We start from the raw sequence: 25,762 nt of genomic DNA, 5'->3' as shown, positions 1-25,762 counted from the left end.
CGGTTGGTTTTGGGGACTGGTTTATTTCACTACGTATGTTAGTCTTCAGTTCCTCTGTTTACCAGCAAATGTCATAATACATAATTTTTCTTTAAGGAAGAGTAATATTCCATTGTGTATATATACCTCATTTTCTTTATCCATTCATCAATTGAAGGGCATCTAGGTTGGTTCCATAGCTTAGATATTGTGAGTTGTTGGCTCACAGTTTTTGAGGTTCAGTCCATGGTTGGCTGACTCTGCAGCTGTGGGCCCAAGTGTGAGGCGGAGCACATGGTGGAAGATGTGTTGGAGGGACGCAGCTTAGGACACAGCAGTCAGGACGTGGAGAGAAGCCCCACTCACCAGGCACTGAATGAAACACTGAATCAAACACTCGGAGCAAATGAAAATAATCACATACCTGAGGAGTCCATTTACATGTGCCAATCCAAAAAGTCGCCATTCTACATCTTGCTGTTCCCAATTCCCTCTAGCCTTTTGTCATCACCTGCTGTGAAGAGCTGGAACTCATTGTACCTGCTTCAATGAGTCCCTTCTCTGGCTTCCTAATCTTCCAAAGTCAGCTGGACTTGAATGCCATTCTCTTGAGGAGTGACTGTCATACCAAGTGCCCCTGTGCTGGCAAAGTCTTCTCAGGAGGACCTCTTCACCCTGGGGAACCCAGGATCACCTTCCCAGTAAGTGTGAAGAATTTCTCCCCTCAGCCTAATTCCCCAGACTGAAGTGGACACCACCTGGAATAATCTCTTATACTCTGGATCTCCTCCTTGATCACATTCTTAAAACTCCTTCCCACAACATATGGGAGGGGCTGGGTGTGGTGGTGCACACCTGTAATCCCAGCATCTTGGGAGGCTGAGGCAGGAGGATCACAATTTGAAGGTCAACAACTTAGCAAGGCCTGTATCAAAATAAAAATATAAAAAAAGGGCTGTGTCTGTGGCTCAGTGGTTGGCATCCCTGGACACAATTCCTGGGACCAAAAGAAACAAAACACAAAACCATATTGTGACACATTACAGGGGCCAAGATGAGGTTCATGATCTGAAATGACAAGAGTTCAGTCATCATGGCCTGCTGTCTCTCCAGCCATGTGTCAGTGACCCTCATGGATTCTCACAGCCTGCTGACAGGCCGGAGGTGGGATCAGCTGGGCTGGCGTCCAGCAGGTAAAGGCAGTGGGCGACACTGCCCAGGGGAAGACAGAAGCTGCACACAGAAGTCAGCAGTGACAGTGACAATAGAAACCTCTACATTTCTGTACCTTATCCACTCGCCTTATCCAAAACTTGTTGAGTTTTGCACCTCATCCTATTTCCATGATAATAGCCACAAATATTTATTGAATACAATCTCACTGAACGATATTGCTGTCTCTTTTCATGATAAAAGGCCACAGGACACAGACAAGTACCCCAAAACTTCAAATGCTCACCTCTCTGGTTTACAATCTGTGGACTAGATTGGAGGCTGAAGGATCCTACGTCTGCCCATTCTGACCCTGCAACAGACACTTTGCCAACACTTGGCAGCCATACTTCCAGGCACGTCTAGATTATCCCTTGTCTTGTTTTAAGGACTTGGCAACAAACTAATGTCTCAAGTCAACCTCTCAGCTCAGTCTCCTAGTCAGGGTGGCGCTGACAAGTTAGATCTCTCTCTGTGTGTCTAAGGCCTCATTTTATCACAAGACTCTCAGTCTCCTCTCTACATTTGCATAATTGCTGAGTGCATGAGTTATTATCTGTCTGCCTCTCAAAGAGAAGGAAGTATGTTTTCATAGTATAATTTAATTTAATCACAATCACCAATAAATGCGGTGGAAACTAGACTATAGGAGCTCCTGCTAATGTGCACCTGTTACTCATCTGAACACTCGTAAGAGCTGCCTGCATCTTGTTGATCCTGAAGTCTCTCACTTCCAAAACCAGAGGATTTTCATAAACATTAGTAAATATCACTTAGCTCTCCATTCTATTCTGGAAGAGCTTGGTTCCTCCCTCCTGAGACTAACCTGGGCAGCAGGCCAGAGCTGCAGAGCTGCAGAGCTGAGCAGGTTTGAACTGAGCTCATCTCCAAGTCAGCAAAGTCAGGAGAAATGGCCACGGCTCCTGTCCCTGTGGACTTGGACATTGGGGATCAATTAGAGGGAAAGGAGGCTATGTAAGGCTTGGAGGAGGAAGGTTCTACACACCTTCCTGAGGGGTGGCAGCTCATCCTTCTTCTGTAGAACCCGAGGAAGTAAGTATGACATCTTACTTTATTTTGGCTTGAAATGGATAATAAATAGCAAAGGAAGATTATGGAAAGAATAATAGCATGGGAAATACTGCACAACATGAAGGCTTTGTGATTTCAGCATGAGGATGGTGGCTACAGGAGGGAGCAGTGGGAACCGCATGTGTCCTGAGGATTCCTTCCTGGTGCCTTTGGCTTCTCCTGTCAGGGGAGCTTCATGGGATCCAGGCCTGCTGCTCAGTGGCAGGAACCAGCTGCCAAGCCTGGCAGCTTGTGTGGGCATGGCTTTGGTTTAAACCTTTGAAGAGTTCAATAAGTTCTCAAGCAGGGTGTCTTCTAATTATGAGGCTACTTCTTCTCTCAAAATGCAAATTCACGGACTTCAGGCAAGGTGAGTCAAAGATGACATTATTATACTGAGTTGATCTGGGCTGAGTTTAAATAAGGGAGACATTTTGTCCATGTGGTTTTCCTATCATACGGAAACTCAGTTTAACAAGGAACAGATTGTTTCATAACAAATTGGAATAACTTAGAACAATCTTAAATGTAAAATGAATTGATGTGAGTCCATTAAAATTTATTAAAATTCTTTCATGCCCTGCTCTCCTCTGGTGTGACTTTAATTGACATCTACATTTTACTGGGGCTGAGAGTCCTCAGAGCTTAAAGTATGGAAGGAAGAGGGGAGATGGTCACACCTTCAACTCCTGCTGGACCCACAGAGCTCACCTACTCCATCTCCACAGCTCTCACCTGTGGATATTGGGACAGAGTGAGCAGAGGCTCAACAGTTTCCTGATTAGTCATGGACTGATTGTCCATAAGACTCTTAAAACTCTTTTCCTTACAAGTTCTAAAAAGAAACTTAGCGTGTTAGACTTGATACTCTTACATATATTAGGCCACATCAGAACATTATTCATAGATGAAGGTAGACACTTACGTCTAACTCCCAGGTCCCAAAAGCTTCAAGCCCCAGATGCACACCATTCTGAAAATTACAGATACACAGATTTGTGTCATGGATGGACCATAATAAATGTAATCGTGGGAAGAAGAGTTGAGAGAAGTTCTCGAGTTGCAACGTCACACACACAGAAAGTAAAGTGAGTGTGTGGTTCCGTTGTCCACACCATGTTATATTTCCGTTGCTACCCTGGTTCTAGCTGCTGTAAGCAAACACTGTGAAAGCCATGTGCATTATTCACTCTGTTCACCTTTACCATGGTCCTTGGCTTACACAAAGAAAAGAGAGATGTGTGTGGAAATCCAGTTGTTGGATATTGGGTTTGTAAGCCTCAGAAAATGGAAACTTTATTCTGGCAGAAACAGTAACTAAGGAGCACGTTATGATAAGGTGGGTATCATAGGGCACAGAAGACTTTACAGGTCAAGAACAATGATTGTGTATGGTGATACACTGAGGGACCAGGAGAGGACTGTCTTTTAGAAGGTGAGCGGTACAGTCCTGGGGAGAAGATCCCAGTTTACTGAGTGGCAAGAGTGACATCTGGGGAGGGAAGGTCAGAAATGAGGGATGCGAAGAGGCAAGGTCCCAAGCACCTAGCATCACGCCCACAGGAGTGAGGAGCGTCTGTGCTGGGACTGGGTGTTCAGGCTGCTGCGTGGCCCTGGGGAAGGCTCCTGTCATGAGTGCTCCAGGAAGAAGGCTCCAGCGGCCCCTTTTGTGTTTGATACCTGGGCCACTTTGTCTTCTTAGTATTTATACATGGCTGTAGGACGTATTTATATGCATACAATGAGTATCATTTCCCATTATTCTCCTTGTGGATGAGTTACATTGTTCATGTGTTCATATGTGCATCCAGGGAAGTTATGTCCAAATCATTCTATTATCTTTCCTATTCCCTTTCCCCCTTCCTTCTCTTCATTTCCCTTTATCTAATTTAAAGTACTTCTAATCTTCCCTAACAACCCCCTGACATGTGTTAGCATCCACATATCAGAGAAAACATTTGGCCTTTGCTTCTTCATTCAGCATAACAGTCCCAAATTCTATCTATTTACCAGCAAATGCCATAATTCCATTCCTCTTTATGGCTGAGTAGAATTCCATCATGTAAATGTACCACATTTTCTTTATCCACTCATCCAGATTGTACTTGACTTTATATTTCCTGTGTTTGTCTATTATGTCGTACTCAGGTGGTTACCAGAAGCAATTGCAACAGGAACAAGCAATTTAGATTTTAAAGTCAATTCTGGAAAAGGTACAGTGTTGAAGAAAAAGCAATTCATTCTAAACAATAATAAAGTTGACTTCTTTTTATTTTCCTTTTCTGCTTCATTGCAGGTGTAGTGGATAGTTTCTTGCTTCTGTTTTTCTTTCAAACAAATCAAAGCAGTGCATTTCCATGGAGAAATGGAACCAAACTTCAAATGACTTTATTTTGTTGGGGCTGTTACCCCATAACCAAACTGGTCTCCTTCTCTTGCTCCTGATCATCTCTGTGTTTGTTCTCGCCTGTTTGGGGAACTCAGGGATGACTGCCCTCATCTTATTGGACCTGCGGCTCCATACCCCCATGTACTTTCTCCTCAGCCAGCTCTCCCTAATGGACCTGATGTACATCTCCTCCACGGTCCCCAAGATGACATATAACTTCCTCTCTGGCCAGAAAAGCATCTCCGTCCTGGGGTGTGCCATGCAGATCTTCTTCTTCATAACCATGGGGTGTTCTGAAGGCTTACTCCTGGCCTCCATGGCCTATGATCGCTTTGTGGCCATCTGCCACCCCCTCCACTACCCCATCCGCATGAGTAAAAGGGTATGTGTGAAGATGATCCTGGGTTCCTGGACACTGGGCTCCATCAACTCTCTGGCACACACCATCTATACTTTTCAGATTCCTTACTGCAGATCTAGAGAAATCAATCATTTCTTCTGTGACATCCCAGCCATGATGCCTCTGGCCTGTATGGACACCTGGGTCTATGAGTACATGGTGTTTGTGAGCACCACCCTGTTTCTCTTCCTGCCTTTCCTTGGCATCATGGTCTCCTATGGACGGGTCCTTTTTGCTGTCTTCCACATGCGCTCAAAAGAGGGGAGGAAAAAGGCCTTCACCACGTGCTCCACACATTTAACCGTGGTGACATTTTACTATGCTCCTTTTGTCTACACTTATCTCCATCCCAGGAGTCTCCGCTCACCAGAAGAGGACAAAATTCTTGCAGTTTTCTACAGCGTCCTCACCCCCATGCTCAACCCAATTGTCTACAGCCTGAGGAACAAGGAGGTGCTGGGGGCCATGAGGAGAGTATGGGGGATGCTCTCCTCCAGGAAGAAGTGAGCATGGCTGTCCCTGCTCCTCTGTATGGCTTCTCTACATGCAGACTAAGCAGTGTTCAGAAGGGCTGACTAATACAAGTATGAGACACATATGCAATTAAAGTTTACTAGTCAAACATTTAAAAATAAATAAAATTCATTATGATATCTTGATGATTATTAAAAATTGCATTAATTGTTGATATTTGTATTGAATTGAAAACATTGCAATCAATGTTAATATTAACAGTGATGAATTAATTGAAGATCAATTTATATCATAGGATATTTTACACCATCTGTTTGTACACACATTGATATTTATGTAATAGTATTTGTTATGATATTGACATTATGTCTACCTATTTATACATGAAATTATTACTGTGCTTTATATTTTATTTTTATTCTAAATTTTCAAGTCCTGTGTGTACATTATATTTTTTTTTAATTTTTTATTGATTATTTAAAGCATTACATAGCTCATGATATATCATCTTTCATACATTAGACTCAAATTGTGTTTTGAACTCCCATTTTCACCCCAAATATAGATTGCAGAATCACATCTGTTACATATTCACATTTTTACATAATGCCATATTAGTGTCTGTTGTATTCTGCTACCTTTCCTAACCCCTTCTATCCCCCCTCCCCTCCCCTCCCCTCCCATCTTCCCTCTCTATCTCCCCTGCTGTTGTTCAATTCTCTCCCTTTTTTTTTCCCTCCCCCTTGCCCCTCATAGCCTCTTATAATTTTATGTATCCTTGAAGGTCTCCTACCATTTCCATATGCTTTCCCTTCTCTCTCCGTTTCTCTCCCCCCATTCGTCTTTGTTTACTGTAGTCTTTTCCACATGCTCTTCCTTCCTGTTCTGTTCTTAGTTGTTCTCTTTATATCAAAGCAGACATTTGGCATTTGTTTTTTAGGGCTTGGCTAGCTTCACTTAGCATAATCTGCTCTAATGCCATCCATTTCCCTGCAAATTCTATGATTTTGTCATTTCTTAGTGCTGCATAATATTCCATTGTGTATAGATGCCACATTTTTTTTATCCATTCATCTATTGAAGGGCATCTAGGTTGGTTCCACAGTCTAGCTATTGTGAATTGTGCCGCTATAATCATTGATGCAGCCGTATCCCTATAGTGCGCTCTTTTAAGGTCCTCAGGGAATAGTCCGAGAAGTGCAATAGCTGGGTCAAATGGTGGTTCCATTCCCAGCTTTCCCAGGAATCTCCATACTGCTTTCCAAATTGGCCTCACCATTTTGCAGCCCCACCAGCAGTGTACAAGTGTACCTTTTTCCCCACATCCCCGCCAACACTTGTTGTTGTTTGACTTCATAATGGCTGCCAATCTTACTGGAGTGAGATGGTATCTTAGGGTGGTTTTGATTTGCATTTCTCTGATTGCTAGAGATGGTGAGCATTTTTTCATGAACTTGTTGATTGATTGTATGTCCTCCTTTAGCACATAGAAATATGTACTGTCCACATTTCAAGTGTCCACAGCACATGTGATCTGGCCAGAGTTTACAAAAGTGCAAGACTGGTGGGATTTTTAATCCTCTCCTTCAGGGACTGTTTTTCAAAGATTTCTGTTTTGGGGGCAAAGAATTTTCTGTTGAACTCTAAAACACAGCCATTTATTATTTTCTTCTAATTTTTAATTTTATTCTTGTAGAGATATGGAACCATGTGGCTCCTAAAACCTCAGTTATTCCCACCTCTAATTGGTCTCCTGGCATGTAATATGTAAAGAAGCTTTCTTTGCCTTGAGGACAAATGCTAGACTTTTTCCTGTTATTGTTTACTTCCCTGTTTAACTCCTTGATTCAACACTGTGGATGCTCCTTGGCTTTACTGAAACAGTCATCCTTGGCTTTTATCATCATTGGCTTATCTGAGCTGGATTTTGGGGTTTCAGGTTTGCTAAACTATGGATAGATACTGATATGTGCCTCTCTACAGCACATGCATTTCCCAGGCAAAGCATCACAGAGAGACTTGTGCATAGAGTTGTGTTTTCATTAGCAGCTTAACATATGACAATCAGGAAGCAGAGAGAGTGCTAGCTCTCCAAGAAGAACATATACCCACAAAGGCACGCCCCCATGACACAACACCTCTATACACCTTCTACATGACTGCAGCTGTCACCCAGTTAATCATAATCACACTCTCATAACCTGGTCATTTCACTACTGAACTTTCTTGCATTGTCTCAAACATGAACTTTTTGGGGACACCTAATACTAAACCATAACAAGTTATCACTGTGTCTCATCCTTTCTAACCGGTTTGCCTGACCATTTTGGTGAGCCATCTGCAACATGCTCAGATCTCCCTGGGGTAACTCTCCTTCTTGTGCCCTGTCCACATTCCCAAGTCCATGCTCATGAGCTGCCATCCTGCTTTTTAAATTTTTTAAGTGTAGATTGACACAATACCTTTATTTTCTTTGTTCATTTTATGTGGTTCTGAGGCTTGAACCTAGTGCCCCACAAATGCTAGGCGAGCACTCTACCACTGGGCCACAACTCGGCCCTGCCATCCCTGGTTTTGATAGTCCTGGAAGAGTTAATACAATTTAAGTGTTAATACAGGTGGTGTGCACCTGCAGGCTGATTGCTGTTTCACTAGGTGGCCACTACTAACAACTCTGCCCATGCATACATGGGACATTGTTCTTGGTGTGCACCTACAGGTTGATTGCTCTTCTCATTCACATGGCTGGCATTACTCTTGGTGAACACATGCAGGCTGATTGCTCTTCTCATTCACATGCTGGGCACTGTCCTTGGTGTGCACCTGCAGGCTGATTGCTCTTCTCATTCATGTGCTGGGCACTGCCCTTGGTGTGCTCCTGCAGCCTGATTGCTCTTCTCATTCATGTGCTGGGCATTGTCCTTGGTGTGCACCTGCAGCCTGATTGCTTTCTCATTCATGTGCTGGACATTGTTCTTGGTGTGCACCTACAGCTTGATTGCTCTTCTCATTCACATGGCTGGCATTACTCTTGGTGAACACCTGCAGCCTGATTGCTCTTCTCATTCATGTGCTGGGCATTGTCCTTGGTGTGCACCTGCAGGCTGATTGCTCTTCTCATTCACATGGTTGGGCACTGTCCTTGGTGTGCACCTGTAGCCTGATTGCTCTTCTCATTCATGTGCTGGGCATTGTCCTTGGTGTGCACCTGCAGCCTGATTGCTCTTCTCATTCACGTGGTGGACATTGCCTTTGGTGTGCACCTGCAGGCTGAATGCTGTTCTCATTCACCTGCTGGGCACTGTCCTTGGTTTGCACATGCAGGCTGATTGCTCTTCTCATTCATGTGCTGGAATTGCCCTTGGTTTGTATACTTGCAGCCTGATTGCTCTTTTCATTCATGTAATGGACACTGTCCTTGGTGTGCACCTGCAGCCTGATTGCTCTTCTCATTCATGTGTTGGCTTTGCCCTTGGTTTGTGCACATGCAGGCTGATGGCTCCTATCCTGCACATGCTGGGCACTGTCCTGATGTATTCATGCAGCCTGAGTGTTCTCAGTTCTTGAGCCTGCATTTGTCTTTCAATTTGTATCTCTTATTTTCCATAGGAATAATTTGTTTTTTTTCTTTTTCTTTTCAATTTAAAATCCTGTCTGTCAAAATCAGATTCCAAAGTCAATTTGAATGTAATTAGAGAATTCTAATGGTTGTGATTATAGTGATGGAGGAGGGTAAAAATATTTTTTAAAAATTATAAAACTGCAGCTTGAAGGTATTTTTGATTATTTAGAGTTTGGCATTGGAATAAAATGACGTATTTTAAGGCCAACCTGTCAATCTGGCCTCCAACATGTTTCCTCAAATCAAACTTCATTAGATTAATTTATAATAAAACTGTAAATTCACACACTGCCTGTTATAAAATCAGATACAACATGCTATAAAATTTGCCTCTCACAGTTGAAGGAGAAAATATAATGCATGAGAGGAAGGGCAATATAATGACTACAGATTGATAATTGTCTGAAAATGGCCAAAATTGTGCACAGTGAAGAGGGCTCTAGGGACACTGTGAGGTGCAGATGATGTGGGTGAGTCTCCCCAAGAGGCATCCTTGCTCACCACTTGAGGTTAACTAGACTAGAAGCTACTAAAGAAGGTATAGGAAATCTGAATTCTCCGTGTTATCTACATTCTACTGTCATGGGCTAAGAGGAAAGGAGTGCCCCTGGTTCAGTCCCATGTCAGTGCTCTTCTCATTCATATGCTGGGCACTGCTCTTGGTGTGCTCCTGCAACCTGATTGCTCTTCTCATTCATGTGCTGGGCATTGTCCTTGGTGTGCACCTGCAGGTTGATTGCTCTTCTCATTCACATGTTGCTTCATTTTGTTCCTGAGCCAGAGGACTTGGTAGGGCAAGGGATTTTAGAAAGTTTCTGGTAATTAAGATTTACAAGCATGAAAATTGGATTAAATGTGACATTTGCAGCAGTGTCAATGTGAAAGTCAACCAAACAGGCAAAAATAAAAAAAAGAAGTCTTAAAAAAAATGAATTTCCTCTGGGAATGGAGCGTGTAGGACACCAGTGCACAGGCTGGGCGGACTGCAGTGTGTCTGGAGAACACAGAACAGGCTGCGGGTTTATTAGGAGGAGGAATCATCAGGATTGTTCAGCAAGCTCTGAAAGGAGGTCCAGCAGCTACCTGGAGAAGCTAGTCTCAAGGTCATGGTAGAAAGTTCCATCAACAGTTGTTAAGGAAGAAAATGTAGTCTTGAAGATCAGAAACTGATCCCCTGGATTGTCCTGCTGGGGCTGTTGTGCTGTGCTTGTGTGTCACCTTGGTGCCTCCTCCTTCTGGCACCTCAGCTCTGCCTTAGAGGGTGTTACAAGAGTGTTTCTTGTACCGTGTGCTGAACTTCCACATCAGCAAGAGGGGCTTGAGAGACTCCACTGCAGACGTGGTGGGGCACAGTGCTCCCATTCGTTCAAAGACATGCTTGGGTTCCACAAGGCCATGGTCTTTGAGAGAAGAGTGGACCAGGCTTTCCATTCCCCCGTCATTCCCTGCCCAGAAGGAGCACAGGGCCCACACTTAGCACCTCTGCTGAATTCAATGTCCTTCCAGTTTGTTCCAGGGACAGCAAGTGACCAGAACAGCAGTGACTTCACCTTAGAGCAAACAAGCTGTGGTGACAAGAGACCTTCATGTAGGAAGCCTATCGGCAATGCACATCTATTTCTGCTGATTCAGTGTGTGGTGGGGGCTGCATCCTGGTGAAACATGGGTCCCTCTTGCTGTGTCCCCACATGGTGGAATGGGAACAAACTCTAGGAGCTGGTCCATTTGTCAGATCTGACATTCATAACTGACTGATTACTTCCCAAAGACCCTCCTTCCAATGCCATCCCTGTGGGGTTAGAATTTTAACATGCATTTGGGGAGGACACAAACTTTCCCCATTTAACATTCTCATCTATACCTATATTTCCATAATGTCCTTATTATCCTACTACTTTGTTCTTTCCTTCCTCAGGTTGCCTTGGGACATATGACCTGGGCACCGGCCTGGTGTCTTACGCTCTGAAGCCCCCACATTGATTTATGGCTGTGCTGCTGCCACATTGGAGTTCCTAATTATTTCATCTCTGGTCATGCATAAAATCTGAGTTGCTCAGCAAGTGGCAGCATCAGCAGGGTTTAGTCCAGCAGCAGGGCTCGCACGTTTGCTCTCAAGCAACATGTACACAAAGAAATCAGCTGTGCTTCTCATGGGCACACAGTCTCCTTGGAGCAGCTCATGGTTCCATGGAACCCAGGGAGCTGCAGAGATGTGACGGGGTGAGATGATGCTAGTGATGGCAGCAGCAGCAGATGTAAGAGGTGTGCCTAGTGGACAGTCCCCAGAGAGAGCAGGAGCCTCGGCTGGCAGAGGTTCTACCCATGGAGGAGGCTGGTTTCCTCCTCTGTTCATAGCCCTTTCCTGTGGGGTCTGTAAAACTCTTTCCATCTCATCTACATTCTAGGAAAGGAGATACCTGACAGGCTAAGGATCAAACATCACCATGAAATTATTACAAAATTAAAGTGTACATATAAGCACATAACGATTCTATGGATTTGGGCATGGAAATTACAAAGGGAACTCTTACCACTTGAAATATTGAAACAAAATGATGGATCACCTGGAGATTTAAGAAATTAAAAGTAAAGGTTTTTGAGAGTTAAAATGCTCTTTAATTACAAAGAACAGAATGAACTGAGTATTAACAGTAAAGTAAATCTGTAGTTTACCTTGTAGTTGAAGATAAATCAGGTGATAAAATGCATAAATAAGCATTGAAGTATGAAAAAGCCTCTGGGCTTTTCTTAAACAGAAACAAAACAACACAAAAAACAACAAAACAACTTCTATGCATTACTAGAAGGTGAGAATCATGCTACTGGTAAGTTTGTATTTAAATCAAGGCCTTAGGTACAGCTCAGTGGAGAAGCCCTTGCCTCCTAGGCAAGAGACACTGGGTTGGACAGTCAGCACTGCCAAAATCCAAATAACCAATGGACAGCAACAAATGCTTCCCAGAGGATTACACACTTCAGCCACCATGAACACTTTATTTAGAAAAACATTTATCAGAAATTCATCACAATACTTTTTTTACCTGTAACCCTTCTGGACAACCCTAGAGATATAAGAAATATTTTTCTTGGAATTAAACTATTAAAATGGATTGTCATATAGCATGGTAAGAATGAGTGAGACCACTTGGTCTACACCTGATCACTGTCCCCGACCCTCTTCAATAGACACATGAAGCACAGCACCTGGGAAGCAAAGCCTCTTTGCAGACATGGTCTGGTCCACGAGTAGCTGTGCCCCGTGGGGTGTAAGTGGGTTGTTTGCTGAACACGGGGAGGACGCCGGGAATGGCCTCCATATTCCTAACTCCAGTCGCCACACTAAACCCTCAACCCATCCGTCTTAGAGTCCACCACCCCTCACCCTTTCCTATGCTGGTCCCTCCCATGTTTGATTGTTGGACATTGCCTTAGACTTCATCCACTACAAGAAACATTACACTATCATGTCATCAAAAGTGAAAACTTAGGAAACACTATAGGGCTGGGGACATGGTGCAGTGGTGAAGCACCCCTTGGCACAATTCTTGTGACCAAAAGAAACAAAACACAAAACAAAACAAAAGTCTTCTTGTGACACACTACAGGAGCCAAGATGAGGTTTGTGCTCCTAAATTACAAGAGTTCAGTCATCATGGCCTGCCATCTCTCCAGCCATGTGTCAGTGACCCTCATGGATTCTCACAGCCTGCTGACAGGCCGGAGGTGGGATCAGCTGGGCTGGCGTCCAGCAGGTAAAGGCAGTGGGTGATACTGCCCAGGGGAAGACAGAAGCTGCACACAGAAGTCAGCAGTGACAGTGACAATAGAAACCTCTACATTTCTGTACCATATCCACTCGCCTTATCCAAAACTTGTTGAGTTTTGCACCTCATCCTATTTCCATGATAATGGCCACAAATATTTATTGAATACAGTCTCATGGAATGATATTGCTGTCTCTTTTCATGATAAAAGGCCACAGGACATAGACAAGTACCCCATAAACTTCAAATGCTCACCTCTCTGGTTTATAATCTGTGGACTGGATGGGAGGCTGAGGGATCCTACGTCTGCCCATTCTGACCCTGCAACAGACACTTTGCAAACACTTGGCAGCCATACTTCCAGGCATGTCTAGACTATCCCTCCATTAGTCTTGTTTTAAGGACTTGGCAGCAAACTAATATCTTCTGTATATTTTCCAATATAGTGTCCTAATAAGGGGTAGACCTAAGGCCTCATTTCATCACAAGGCCTCTAAGATTACTTTCTACTTTAGTATAACTGCTGAGTGCATTGGGATTTTTAGTAATCATCTGTCTGCTTCTCAAAGAGAAGGAAGGATGTTGTCATAGCATAATTTAATTTAGTCACAATCACCAATAAATGCCTCTGGAAACTATGTTGGACAAGGTCATTGCTCCTGCTAGTATAACTCAGCAAAGTACTAGTAAGAGCTGCCTGCTTCATGTTGATCCTGAGTTCTGTTGCTTACAAACCAGAGGATTTTGATGAACATTACCAAATATCTCATACAGCTCTCCATCCTGTTCTAGAATAGCTGGGTTCATCCCCCCGAGACTAATTCTGGGCAGCAAGCCAGAGCTGCAGAGCTGAGCAGGTGGGTGGAGTTGCTCTTAAGTTTGAGCTGAGTTCATCTCCAAGTCAGCAGAGTCAGGTGAAATGGCCAATACACCTGTCCCTGTGGGCTTGGACATTGGGGGTCCATTAGAGGCAAAGGGAGGACATGTGGGGCTTGGTCAAGGAAGGTTCTGCATATCAGGTGTAGCAGCTCATCCTTCTGTCCTCCTGTAGACCTCAAGGAAGCAAGTGTGACATGTCTTACTGTGTGAGCAAAGCAATAACACAGGGAACACTGCACCAGGTGAAGAGCTTTGAGATTTCAGCATAAAGACTTGGTAGAGGTGGGAGCAGTGGGCGCTGCATGTGTCCTGAGGATTCTCTCCTGTGCCTTTGGCTTCTCCTGTCAGGAGAGCTTGGTGAGATCCAGGCCTGTTGCTCAGTGGCAGGAGCTAGCTGCTGAACGCTGCAGACTATTTAAACATATTGAAGAATTCATTAAACTCTCAGCAGACAGACTTTTAATTATAAACCTATTCTTTTCATAGTCCAAACTCAAGAACTTCAGACAAGGTGAGTCAAACTGGTACTATGAAACCGAGTCGATTTGGGCTAGATGTAAACAAGAGAGATATTTTTGAAGTGTGACACGCTTTCTGTTGAACAGAGATCAGTTTGTTCCATAACACATTGGAAAAAGCAAGAACAATCTCAAGTGACTGTATTGATGTGAACTGTTAAAATTCTACCATGGGGTACCTGCCAGTGGTGTGAATTTAATTGAAATATGGATTTTTCTGTGTCTGAGTGTCCTCAGGGATTAATGCAGGGAAGAAAGAAGGGAGAGGGACATACCTTCAGGCCCCTCTATGAGCTGGATACACACAAGTTACTTACTCTATCTCCACAGCTCTTACCTGAGGATGTTGAGACCGAGTCAGCTGCAGGTCAATAATTTCCTGATTAGTCTTGGACTGATTGTCTACAAGACTTTTAAAATTCTTTTCTTATGACTTCCAGAGATAAACTCAGAGTGCCACACTTTGTACTCATACATGTATTTTGCCCTGTCACATGAGGTTAGTTTTTTTTAAATTCTATATATTTAAGCAGTATGACTTGTAGCATGGTCAAGAGGGACACAGATCTTGCACCCAACTGAAGTCACAAGAACAACACTGTCCAAGTTATATTGTTACCCAGAAGTTGGTGTTTCATGTAATTATGATGCATGAAATAAGGAAGTCTCCCGCAAGAAAAAAAATCACTATTCATGGATGGAAATAGACCCTCTGGCTAGTTCCAATGTCTCAGATCCTAAAAGCTTCAAATACCAGATGTTCAGGATTCTGAAAATCACTGTCTGCAATGATTGCCTGACAATGTGAAACTTGTCAGTGTAGGTAAAAAAATGTACAGCTGTAGTAACTATCATCAAACCATTTATATAATACTCTGAACTCCAATTTAGGCAGCAGATAATCTAAATATAAACAAAAGCCTTCCTTCAAAATGACTGGTTCAGAGAAAATGTAAGTTTACAGTAGACAGTGTGCTCAGTCAGGGCTTGGTACTACCAGGACTATTGGTATCTTTCCTCCTCTGAAATTCAGCGAGGACTAAACCTAGAAAGGAGGAAGGCAGCACAAGAGGCTCTCATGCCCTACATGAAAGGATCTATATGTTAAATGTTGATATATAAAATGACCTAGTCACTTTTTCTTAGTTTGGTCTATATTGCTAATTTACCTCTGAGGTTCATATTTGGTTCTGTTAATCAGCAGAACTTCTGAGAGCCCACTGTGAACTAACCCCTGAGCCAAGCAGCAGAGAGGGGTGGTTCAATGGGTCCTGCCCTGTCCCTAAGCAGCACCCAGCTGAGCTGATGTGCCCAGGCCTCAGGGGTACCTGGCATGCTTGGCTTCCTTTGCTAAACCCAGGGTAGCCCCAGCTGTCCTCATTGCCCACTGCCCACTATCTGCCCTGGGCTCCTCCTCTCAGCTCTCTCCTCAACCAGAGCCTCCTGTGTGAGCTCCAGAAGGGGACCTGATCCCATGCCACACCCACTGGCCTCTCACCTGGTCCAGAGCACAGTCTGAGTCCTCCCCTCCCTATACACTTGCCCTGGGGCCTGGAGCTTCCAGAGCCCTTTTGTCTCTGCTGCTGTCCTGATGACCCAGGCAGGCTCCCTCCAGGGCTGGTCCTGCTCCCCAGCTGTCCCTCTGTCCTTCCTCCTTGCACTTTGGTTCTTGGTGTCACTAATGTTCACACAACTCACAGCATGTGTCTGAGCTGCTGCTCTGTTGTCTGTCACCCACTAAATATGAGCTCCAAAGTGTGGAATGTTGTCTATTTTAACCACTAAAGCAAGTTGATACCTGAAGCGTGGCCACAAAGCAGAAGCAGTGAGCACATTAAGGATGAATGTGTCATGATGGTGGGATCTATGCTTTTTATTTTTCTATGAGGTCATGAGTCTTTGCTTCTCAAAGTTGTTAGAAACAGAGGAGCCTGGGGATCCCAGCCCTCCTGCTGCCCAGGCCTTGGTGCTGCTGCTGGGGACATGAGCAGGTATTCTCACTCTCAGCATCTGACAACTGCAGAGATCTAACAATGTACTTTCATTTTTATGATAAACTCTCTTTCAAAATTTTATTCCTGTTTACCCAGTTACAAAAAGCAACAATTTTGTTTAAGTTACCAAAGGTGAATAATAGTATCAAACTATCAATTACTGTTTTTTTTCCTGAGAAAATAGCAATGATCCAAGATGACTATCAAAATTAATATCTAAGACAGGATCTGGCACCACTGTGGCTTTCAGATCGAAGAGAACCAACATATTAAGTGCAAAAGCCAAAACCAAGCACAGGGAAGAAGTCAGACTCACATACTGCAATTGAAAGAAATGCTATGATACGTTTTATGCATATTTGGAAAAATGAAAGAAAAACAAAAGCAATTACCAGACATGGATGGCAGAAAGGAAAAAAGAAAGGCTGTAATGAGCTGAGATAAAAGTTGCCAAGTAAAGACCTGTACATAAAAAGTAAGAAAAAAATATCAAGAAAGGTAAAGTCACTCATTTTTTCATCTTTTTCATTTTTTTGCTGTCCATGCGGAACGTCTAGTTTTTGTTATTCTCTTGTATAATTAACTCTGAAGAGGACACTAAACTGCACACAGCTCACATCCTTCCTCCTTGAACAGCTTAGCTGCACAGTTGCCCTCCTGTCTGCTCATCTGACAACCATCCACAGGACAGGAAGTGCAGGTGATCAGTCCCCCTTAGCTCTGTGCGCCTTAATTAACTTAGGTTGAAATATGGAATGCAATATGATTTATTTTGGGGAGGAGTAGTAATTACACATATTGAATTGAATGAATAAATTTACACACAGTAAATCATTCATCAATTACTAAATTTGGCATTTTAGAAGATTAATAATGTGAACTAGGCACACAGATTCAGGGTCTGATCCCAGGCATAGCTGTAGTTAATAATGCTATTCTTCACATCAATGAGCGCTACCATTTGCATTTGGAAAATGAGGGTGTTAACACAGAAATATACAGATTTGTGTTAGGGATGGGCAACAATAAGTGTAATTATGTGAAAAATAGTTCAGAGAATTTAGGGAATGTCAATGTTTCATACATAGAAAGAATATGTGAGTGTGTGGTTCTGTTGTCCACATCCACATTATATTTCTGTTACCACACTGGTTCTAGGTGATTCAAACAAAGAACACTAAATCTACATGCATTATTTACTCTGTCACCTTAATCATGGGTCATTGGTTTACACAAAGAAAAGAAAAATGTGCATGAAAATCTAGATGTTGGATATTGGGTTTGTAGGGCCTCAGATAATGGAAGTCTTATCAGGAAAAAACAAAACAAAACACTAACTAAAGAACATATTATGACCAGGTGGATCTCACAGGACATAGAAGCCTTTTACAGTTTGATTGTGTTTGGTGACACACTGAGGGACCAGGAGAGAACTGTTTTTTAGAAGGTGAGCTCTACAGTACTGGGGAGAAGATCCCAGTTTATTGAGTGTCAAGAGTGACATCTGGGGAGGAAAGGTTAGAAATGAGGGATGTGGAAGAGGCAAGATCATAAGCACCTAGCTGTTGGGGTTTGAGTGTGCAGAGTTTAGCTCCCTCAGGCCTGACTTTTTGCAAGAGCTGTGGTTGTGATTTAGGTCAGCTGAGGCAAACCTCAGTTAGGAGGAGAAAAAGTTCTCTTCCCCTTAATCGCAAGTCACAAGTTCTGCATGGTTTGGCCAGGAGGAAGAAGCTTCCTGCATACTTGCCCTGGGAACAGTACATTCTAAAGAAACAAATGCATCCTCAGAGGATTAGATAATGTTTACAAAGAACTTTGGGAGGGTACTTATCAAATAAACAGGAACGATCTGAATTTAGCTCTGTGTACCCGCTGAGACATGATATTTGGGCAATGTGGGTAAAGTGTTATGTTAAAGAATTGCTTGCTTTGTTAGAAGAAGCATATAAAAGGAACTTGCAAATAAATCTCAGCATGCAGTCGCAACTGCTGCCTTTGCTCTGCATCCCCTGTGTCCTGGTTATTTCGAGACCCTTACCCAGGGACCCGAACGCACTAGACATTCACACCTAGCGTCAAGTGAGCCCACAGGGGTCTTCTGAGCACACAGGTCATGTGTGTGGTAAACGTGAGTATTGAATTAAGGAGGCCAGAAAGGAGGGATCCCGGCTTCCTCAGTGCTGAGACCATTCATACAGCCTTGAGGAAGGTCCCCGGCAGGAGTCACCAGGAAGGAGCCTCCAGCTGCTTCACTGAGTTTGCTGGGCCTGTTACTAGGCTGTATTTCAGGACTATGTTTGTGTCTATGACTTGCTAAGATGCTTACTAGTGAGGACTGGGAAAGGAATGTTTAATTCAGGTTAAAATCAATTCAACAAGAGCTGTGATGTTGAATGAAAAAGATTTCAATCTAAACAAGGTCTCATAAAGTCAATTCCTTGTTATTCTCCTGTGCTGATTCATTTGATGTTTCGTTCTTAGCTTTTCTATTTATTTTTCTTTCAAGCATATCAAAGCAGTGCATTTCCATGGAGAAATGGAACCAGACTTCAAGTGATTTCATTTTATTGGGGCTGTTTCCTCAAAACCAAACTGGCCTCCTTCTCTTGCTCCTGATCCTCTCTGTGTTTGTTCTCGCCTGTTTGGAGAACTCAGGGATGACTGCCCTCATCTTCTTGGACCCCCGACTCCACACCCCCATGTACTTTCTCCTCAGCCAGCTCTCCCTCATGGACCTGATGTACATCTCCTCCACGGTTCCCAAAATGGTATACAACTTCCTCTCTGGGCAGAAAAGCATCTCCTTCCTGGGCTGTGGTGTACAAATCTTCTTCTTTGTGACATTGGCATGTTCTGAAGGCTTACTTCTGGCCTCCATGGCCTATGACCGCTTTGTGGCCATCTGCCACCCCCTCCACTATCCCATCCGCATGAGTAAAACGGTATGTGTGAAGATGATCCTGGGGTCCTGGACGCTGAGCTCCATCAACTCCCTGGCACACACCATCTATACTTTTCAGATTCCTTACTGCAGATCTAGAGCCATCAATCATTTCTATTGTGACATCCCAGCCATGATGCCTCTGGCCTGTGTGGACACATGGGACTATTAGTACATGGTGTTTGTGAGTGCAGTCCTGTTTCTCCTCCTCCCATTCCTTGGCATAACGGCCTCCTATGGACGGGTCCTTTTTGTTGTCTTCCACATGCGCTCAAAAGAGGGGAGAAAAAAGGCCTTCACCACGTGCGCCACACATTTAACTGTGGTGATATTTTACTACACACCTTTTGTCTACACTTATCTCCGGCCCAAGAGTCTCCGCTCACCAGAAGAGGACAAGATCCTTGCAGTTTTCTACAGCGTCCTCACTCCCATGCTCAACCCAATTGTCTACAGCCTGAGGAACAAGGAGGTGCTGGGGGCCATGGGAAGAATGTGGGGGATGTTCCCCTCCAGGAAGAAGTGACCGTGGCTATCCCTGCTCCTTGCTATTGCTTCTCCCAGGCAGACTCAAGAGCTGTGGTGTCCAATAGAAAGTATAAGACACATATGCAATTAAAGTTTTCTAGTTACACATTTAACTGTAAAATTAATTTAAATGATATTTTGATGTTTATAATTTTCCATATTAAATTTTTATTTAATTGAAAACATTGCAATCCATGTTAATATTAATCATACTGATTTTTTTATTTTTTTAAATTATTAATGATATTAGTTATAGATTATTTTATATCATACTGTATTTTACACCATTTGATTATATACATATTAATGTTAGTGTAATAAAATTCTTATGAGGTTGATATTTACCATGGCTTCATATTACTCTACATTTCAAGTGTCCACACCACATATGGTCAGTGTCTACAACAATGAAAGAGCTGGTTGATTCATAATCCTCTACCTCTTGGAGAGTTGTTCCATGATTTCTGTTCTTGGGATAAAGCATTGTCCTATGTACTCTTAAAATCAAGCATTCATTTTTTTGAAATTTTTAATGTTAGTCTTATAGTGTTGTGGAACTCCATGTGCCTCCTAGAAACCAGTTTTTCACATCTCTAATTATTCTCTGGCCATGTTGTTTGTAATTTTGCCTTGAGGACAAACGCTACACTTTGTGTGTGTGTGTGTGTGTGTGTGTGTGTGTGTGTGTGTGTGTTTATTGCCCTGTTCACCTTCTTCATTCAACACTTTGGATGGTCCTGCACATGCAGCCTGATTGCTCTTCTTATGTGTGTGCTGGGCACTGTCCTTGGTGTACACCTGCAGTCTGATTGCTCTGAGCCACCATTTGGCTTTCAAGTGTTCCTTCCTTTTTCTTTTAGTGGGTGCTAATTTCTTTCATTCCCCTTCAATTTAAAATCTTGTGTGATACAATCTGATTTCAATGCCAATTTGAATGTAACTAGAAAATTCTATGGACATTAAGGGCTGTGGTTTTAATGATGGAGGTGGATAAAAATATTTTTGAATAATTAGGAGACGGAAGTATGAAGTTTTTTAAAAACTTTTTTGGACTTGTGGAGGTGGAATAAAAGGACTCATTTAAGGCAAAAATGTTAATCTGACCTCCATTTTATGGAACATTACATCCCCACCTTTGGGTGACAGGCAATGTTGTATGTACTCACTACTCAGAGACTCTTGATAAAACACCTACTCCTGGAAATAATTGTTTTTTTTTTCCCACACACACATTTTAAAGGCAAAGAGAAATGTGAGTATCTTGGTTGAGGTTTTTCTTAAATCAGGAATTAATCATTACTACATTCCACATTATCACACTGCTGAAAGATATTTGTTAAAAAAGATATTCATCTGTCAATATAGAAAGAAAGCAGTACCTTTTTCTTTCCATAAATTAAACTTTATTAAATCAATTTATATAAAACCGTGAATGCACACACTTTAAAACAGATAACACGTGCTCTAAATTTTGCATCTCACAGTTGGAGGATAAAATTTAATTAATGAGAGGAAGGGCAATATAATGACTGCAGATTAATAGTTGTCAGAAATGGCTAAAATGATGCATAGTGAAGAGGGCTCTAGGGACACTGTGAGGTGGAGATGATGTGGGTGAGTCTCCCCAAGAGGTAACATTGCCCAACACTCAAGATTATCTACAGTAGAAGCTTCTAGAGAAGGTATTGGATGGCAGAAATTTGAACTTCTCTCTGTGTTTTCTCCATTCAGCTTCCTAATGTCATGGACTAAGAGGAAAAAAGTGCCCTTGGTGCAGTCCCATGCCAGTGGGTGCAGTCCCATGCCAGTGGGTGTTGCTTTATTGTACACCTGAGCCAGAGGACTTGCTAGGGCAAAGGATTTCACAAAGTCATTTCTGAGATCCTGTGGTTCTCCATATTTGCTGGTGGTCCAGAGTTATGGACATGACATATTAGATTAACTGTGACCTCTGCAGCAACATCAGTGTGACAAGTCAATCAAACATGCAAACATAGGTGAATCTTCAGAAATATATTTTTCTCTGGGAATAAAACATGCAGGATACCAGTGTACGGCTGGGTAGACTGCAGTGTGTCTGGAGAACACAGGGAGGTTGAGGGCTTATTAGGAGGAGTCTGCAGGAGTTGTTCAGTGAGCAGGCAAGCTCTGAGGGAGTCCTGCTGCTACTTAGTAAACCTAGTCTCAAGGTCATGGTGGACAGCTCCATCAACAGTGGTAGTGGCAGTTTTGAAGGCAACAGTTTCCCTGGATTGTCCTGCTGGGGCTGTTCTGCAGGAGTTGTCTGTCACCTTGGTGCTTCCTCCTTCTGGCACCCCAGCTCTGTCTTAGAGGGGTGTTACAAGGGTGGTTTTGTTTGTGTGCTTAGCTTCCACATCAGCAAGAGGGGATTGAGAGATTCCAGTGCTGATATTACAGGGCACAGTGCTGACATGAGTTCCCCAAGACCATGGTGTTTCAGAGGAGAGTGGACCAGGCTCCTGATGGCCTCCACTGTTCACTATCTAGTATGAACACAGGGCCTGCACTCAGCACCTCTGCTGAATTCCGTATCCTTTGGATTCGTTTCAGGGACAGCAAGAGACCAGAACAGCAAAGATTGTACCTTCGTGCACTGAAGCTGCGATAACAAGACACCTTTAGGTAGGAGGCATATGAGCAATGTAAATCTATCCCTGCAGATTCCGTGCAAGGTGAGGGCCGCATCCAGGTTAAACACGGTGCCCCCGTCCTGTGTCCCCATGTGAGGTGGGGGTGAACAAGCTCCTCAGAAGTGATTTTCAGAGCTCCCACTCATTTGTGAGGTCCTACATTATGACTGATGGAGCACCTCCTGAACACCCCACCTCCAATACTACCACAGTGGGGTTGCATTTAATATGTGTTGGGGAGGAAACAAACTTTCCGTGGTGTTCATTCTCGTCTCTACCCACAGCAGCAGAGCTCACACTTTTGCTTTCAAGCAACATGTGCATGGAGCAATTAACTTGTGCCTCTCATGTATTTACACACATCTTGGAGCTGCTCATGGTTTCCCTGCACCATGATGGCAGTGATGGCAGCAGCAACAGATGTCCCAGAGGGCAGCAAGTGCCTTTGCCTGGGAGAGACAAAGAGCCTCTGTGGAATCTGCAAGAAGCTTACCATGCAACCTGCTTGCCAAGACAGGAAATGCTCATTCTTGGGCACTATATTTCACTAGAAAATTATAACTAAATAAGAGTATATATGTGATCATTGCAAGAATAGAAAAAAGGCACTTGTAAGAATTCATCAAGTTCATAATCTATGAATTTGAATACTCTGCACTACAAAGTAAACACCCACCTGTTATAAAACAGAGGTAAGAATAAAGGTCATTTAAAGATTTAAGTAATTATTAGTAGAGATTTTTGGATGGATAAAACATTATTTCATTATAAAGGGCCAGTTGAATCAGTTATTAATAGTAAAGAATTACTTGAATTTACCCTGTAATTGAGAAACCTGTGATAAGATATATAAATAGGCTTTGAATCATATATCCACACTATGTGTTTCAGATTTTTAAATATAATTTCTATAAATTACCATAAATGTAAGATTCATTTAAATATTATTGACTGTTTTTCAATTTAAATCTAAGGCCTGATGTATATACCTTTCTGGTGGAGATCTTACTTCACAGACATAAGAACCCAAGTTAGATCCCTATAATTGCACAAAATCAACCAAACAAATTACAACATCAATAGCGATTCCCTCCACCCTCAATCAATCAGTCAATCAATAAATCTACCTATCTATCCACCTCTCTCTCTATGACTCTCTTTCTTTACACATACAAACATACTCAGGTTGACATGAAATTCATTTCCACAAAGAGTTACATCTTTTTAGAAAAAAATTGCTCCATGAGAACCATCAGAATCAGACATATTGAAATTTGTATTTTGAAATAATCATCAATTTATCCCAATGATTTTTAAATTTTTAAAGATTATAAAAAACACTAGAAAAACAAGGAAGAATATTATTCTCAAAATTAATCACAATTAAATCTAATTGCCACCTAACAGGTGTTAGGAGTGCCCACACATGTTCACTTTCTCTAATCCACTTGAATAGATGTTTGATACATAGTATACCTGTCAGCTTTTTTGTTGCTATGATCAAAAGACTTGACAAAAACAATTTCAAGGAGGAATAGTTTATTTGGGGGTCACATTCTCAGAGGTCTCAGTCCATAGATGGCTGACTCCATTCCTCAGGGCTGCAGAAGGATAGGGTACATGGCCACAGGAAGCAGAGAGAGACTACTCTGCTCAACAAAAACAAAATAAAATCCCCAAAGGCACACCCCTATGGACCCACCTTCTTCAACCACACCCTGCCTGCCAACAGTTGCCACCAGGTCATCCCTCAGTGGATAAATGCACCCAGTAGGCTAAGCGGTTCACAACTCAATCGTTGCACCTCTACATCCTCTTACATTGCCTCACACTTGAGCTTTTGGGAAACACATCACAACTAAACCATCACATGGAGCAATGGGACATCTCATCTGACAGACATAGCCTGATCCAGGAGTAGCAGTGTCCATGTGTTAAGTAAATGGAGTATGCTGAGGGTGGAGGAGGACTCTTGATAGAGGAGTGGTCAGGTGCCTGTGAAAGAGGAGATAGTATCCAGAGAATCTTGGCAGAGATGCATAGGAAGTTCTGCTCCTGAAAAAAGATGAACATTGGACAATTTGCAAAACATTCCCCAAAAGCCTAAAATTTTTATGCTTCTGTGTTATCTTACAGCCAAAGTCACTGAATTTATGAGGAAATCTAACATCAGGAAGCAGTAAGTCCACACAGTGGAAACTTGCACTAAGACACAAAACCCACATATATGCATATATGTTAAGTTGAAAGTGATTTGAAGAATAAGCAAGAGAATGATCATTTTAAATAAAAGTTCAAAATTTCAGAGATATTTCAAGATATTACTGAAAGGACACACGTATCCTCAAGTTTTATAAGAGGAAGAGAAAATAAAATTCTGTTGGAAATCAAATTATACTGATTGAGAAATGAAGAAGAAAAAAGTTAAAAGACAAACTTGTTAAAATCTCCCAGAAGGAAAACAAAACAGAAGCAATAATACTAGAGGACTGACATTTAGAAAAGGTAGAAAATCTAGGGGAGGGAAAAAAAGAGAACTGATGTATGCTTGTGGGCTTTCCTAGAAATGTTTATAATGAAATAATAATAAGTTTCATATTGTGAAAGAAAAATTCTCAGAAATCAAATATCTGTGCTATTGTTTGAAAGCAGCATGAAAACATCACACAATGAATGAGGGATGTTTTATTGAAAGAATTTTCATGAGAAACTCTCTTTGGGAATGAGATCCTAAAGTGTCAGAGAGAGCACTAGTGTTGACAATGAGAAGCCTGGAGTCCACCCTCCCCTGAGCCATTGAGAGGGACACAGCCCCATGAAAGCCTGGGAGGAGGGTGAGCACCATGCAGAGGGTGATGTGGCCAGGAGCCAGTTCCCAGCCCCGGACCAAGACCTGAGCCAGGAGTTGGTGCGTGGGCTGTGGGATTTGAAGAAGAAAAGCATGTGACTTGAGAACAAGTGGGCAAATATGGAGAAAATTGTAGAACTATTTGATGTCATTGCCTGGTGGTGGGAAGACACTTTGTCCTGTGCATTGCTGATCATGTTCACACATTACTTGAGCTAAATCTTAATGTGAAATCATGTTGAGAATTTAACTCAGAGTGGCATCTTTGTACACAGTGAAAGGTTAAAATCTTATGCATTATGTAGAACAGGATGAATACACTCGCTTTCCCGGGCTCCATTCAATGTGCAATTGGAGGTGGATCCTCAGAAGTCACACAAGAAGAATTAAATACAATTTTCCTATTTTGGGAAAAAATAACACCATTGTTATTTTTATATGACATCATAACATACATGGTAAACCTCATGATTCCACACTCAGAAAACTGTT

The 25,762-nt window shown here is 42.5% G+C and overlaps 1 protein-coding gene and 2 pseudogenes across 3 annotated transcripts in view; 2 read left to right on the top strand and 1 right to left on the bottom strand.

The window, feature by feature from the left end:
- The window catches only part of LOC308647923 (olfactory receptor 2T3-like), a 668,743-nt pseudogene that overhangs the window by 212,527 nt on the left and 430,454 nt on the right, over positions 1-25,762 (bottom strand). The gene's annotated exons all lie outside the window — the stretch shown is intronic.
- LOC308655746 (olfactory receptor 2L13-like) lies at positions 4,620-5,558 on the top strand (the record flags this gene model as incomplete). The annotated part of the gene is made up of 1 exon (XM_081305968.1): positions 4,620-5,558. The coding sequence occupies one exon, from the start codon at positions 4,620-4,622 to the stop codon at positions 5,556-5,558; it is 939 nt and encodes a 312-aa protein (XP_081162094.1).
- LOC308655815 (olfactory receptor 2L13-like) lies at positions 18,831-19,769 on the top strand (annotated as a pseudogene). Its single transcript has one exon. The product of its transcript is annotated as an olfactory receptor 2L13-like (transcript).

The sequence above is a fragment of the Spermophilus citellus genome (assembly GCF_964194105.1).
Source record: "Spermophilus citellus genome assembly, chromosome: 1".
Classification (NCBI taxonomy): domain Eukaryota; kingdom Metazoa; phylum Chordata; class Mammalia; order Rodentia; family Sciuridae; genus Spermophilus; species Spermophilus citellus.
Note: the sequence above shows the minus strand (reverse complement) of the source record. Positions and strands in the feature narration are given on the sequence as shown.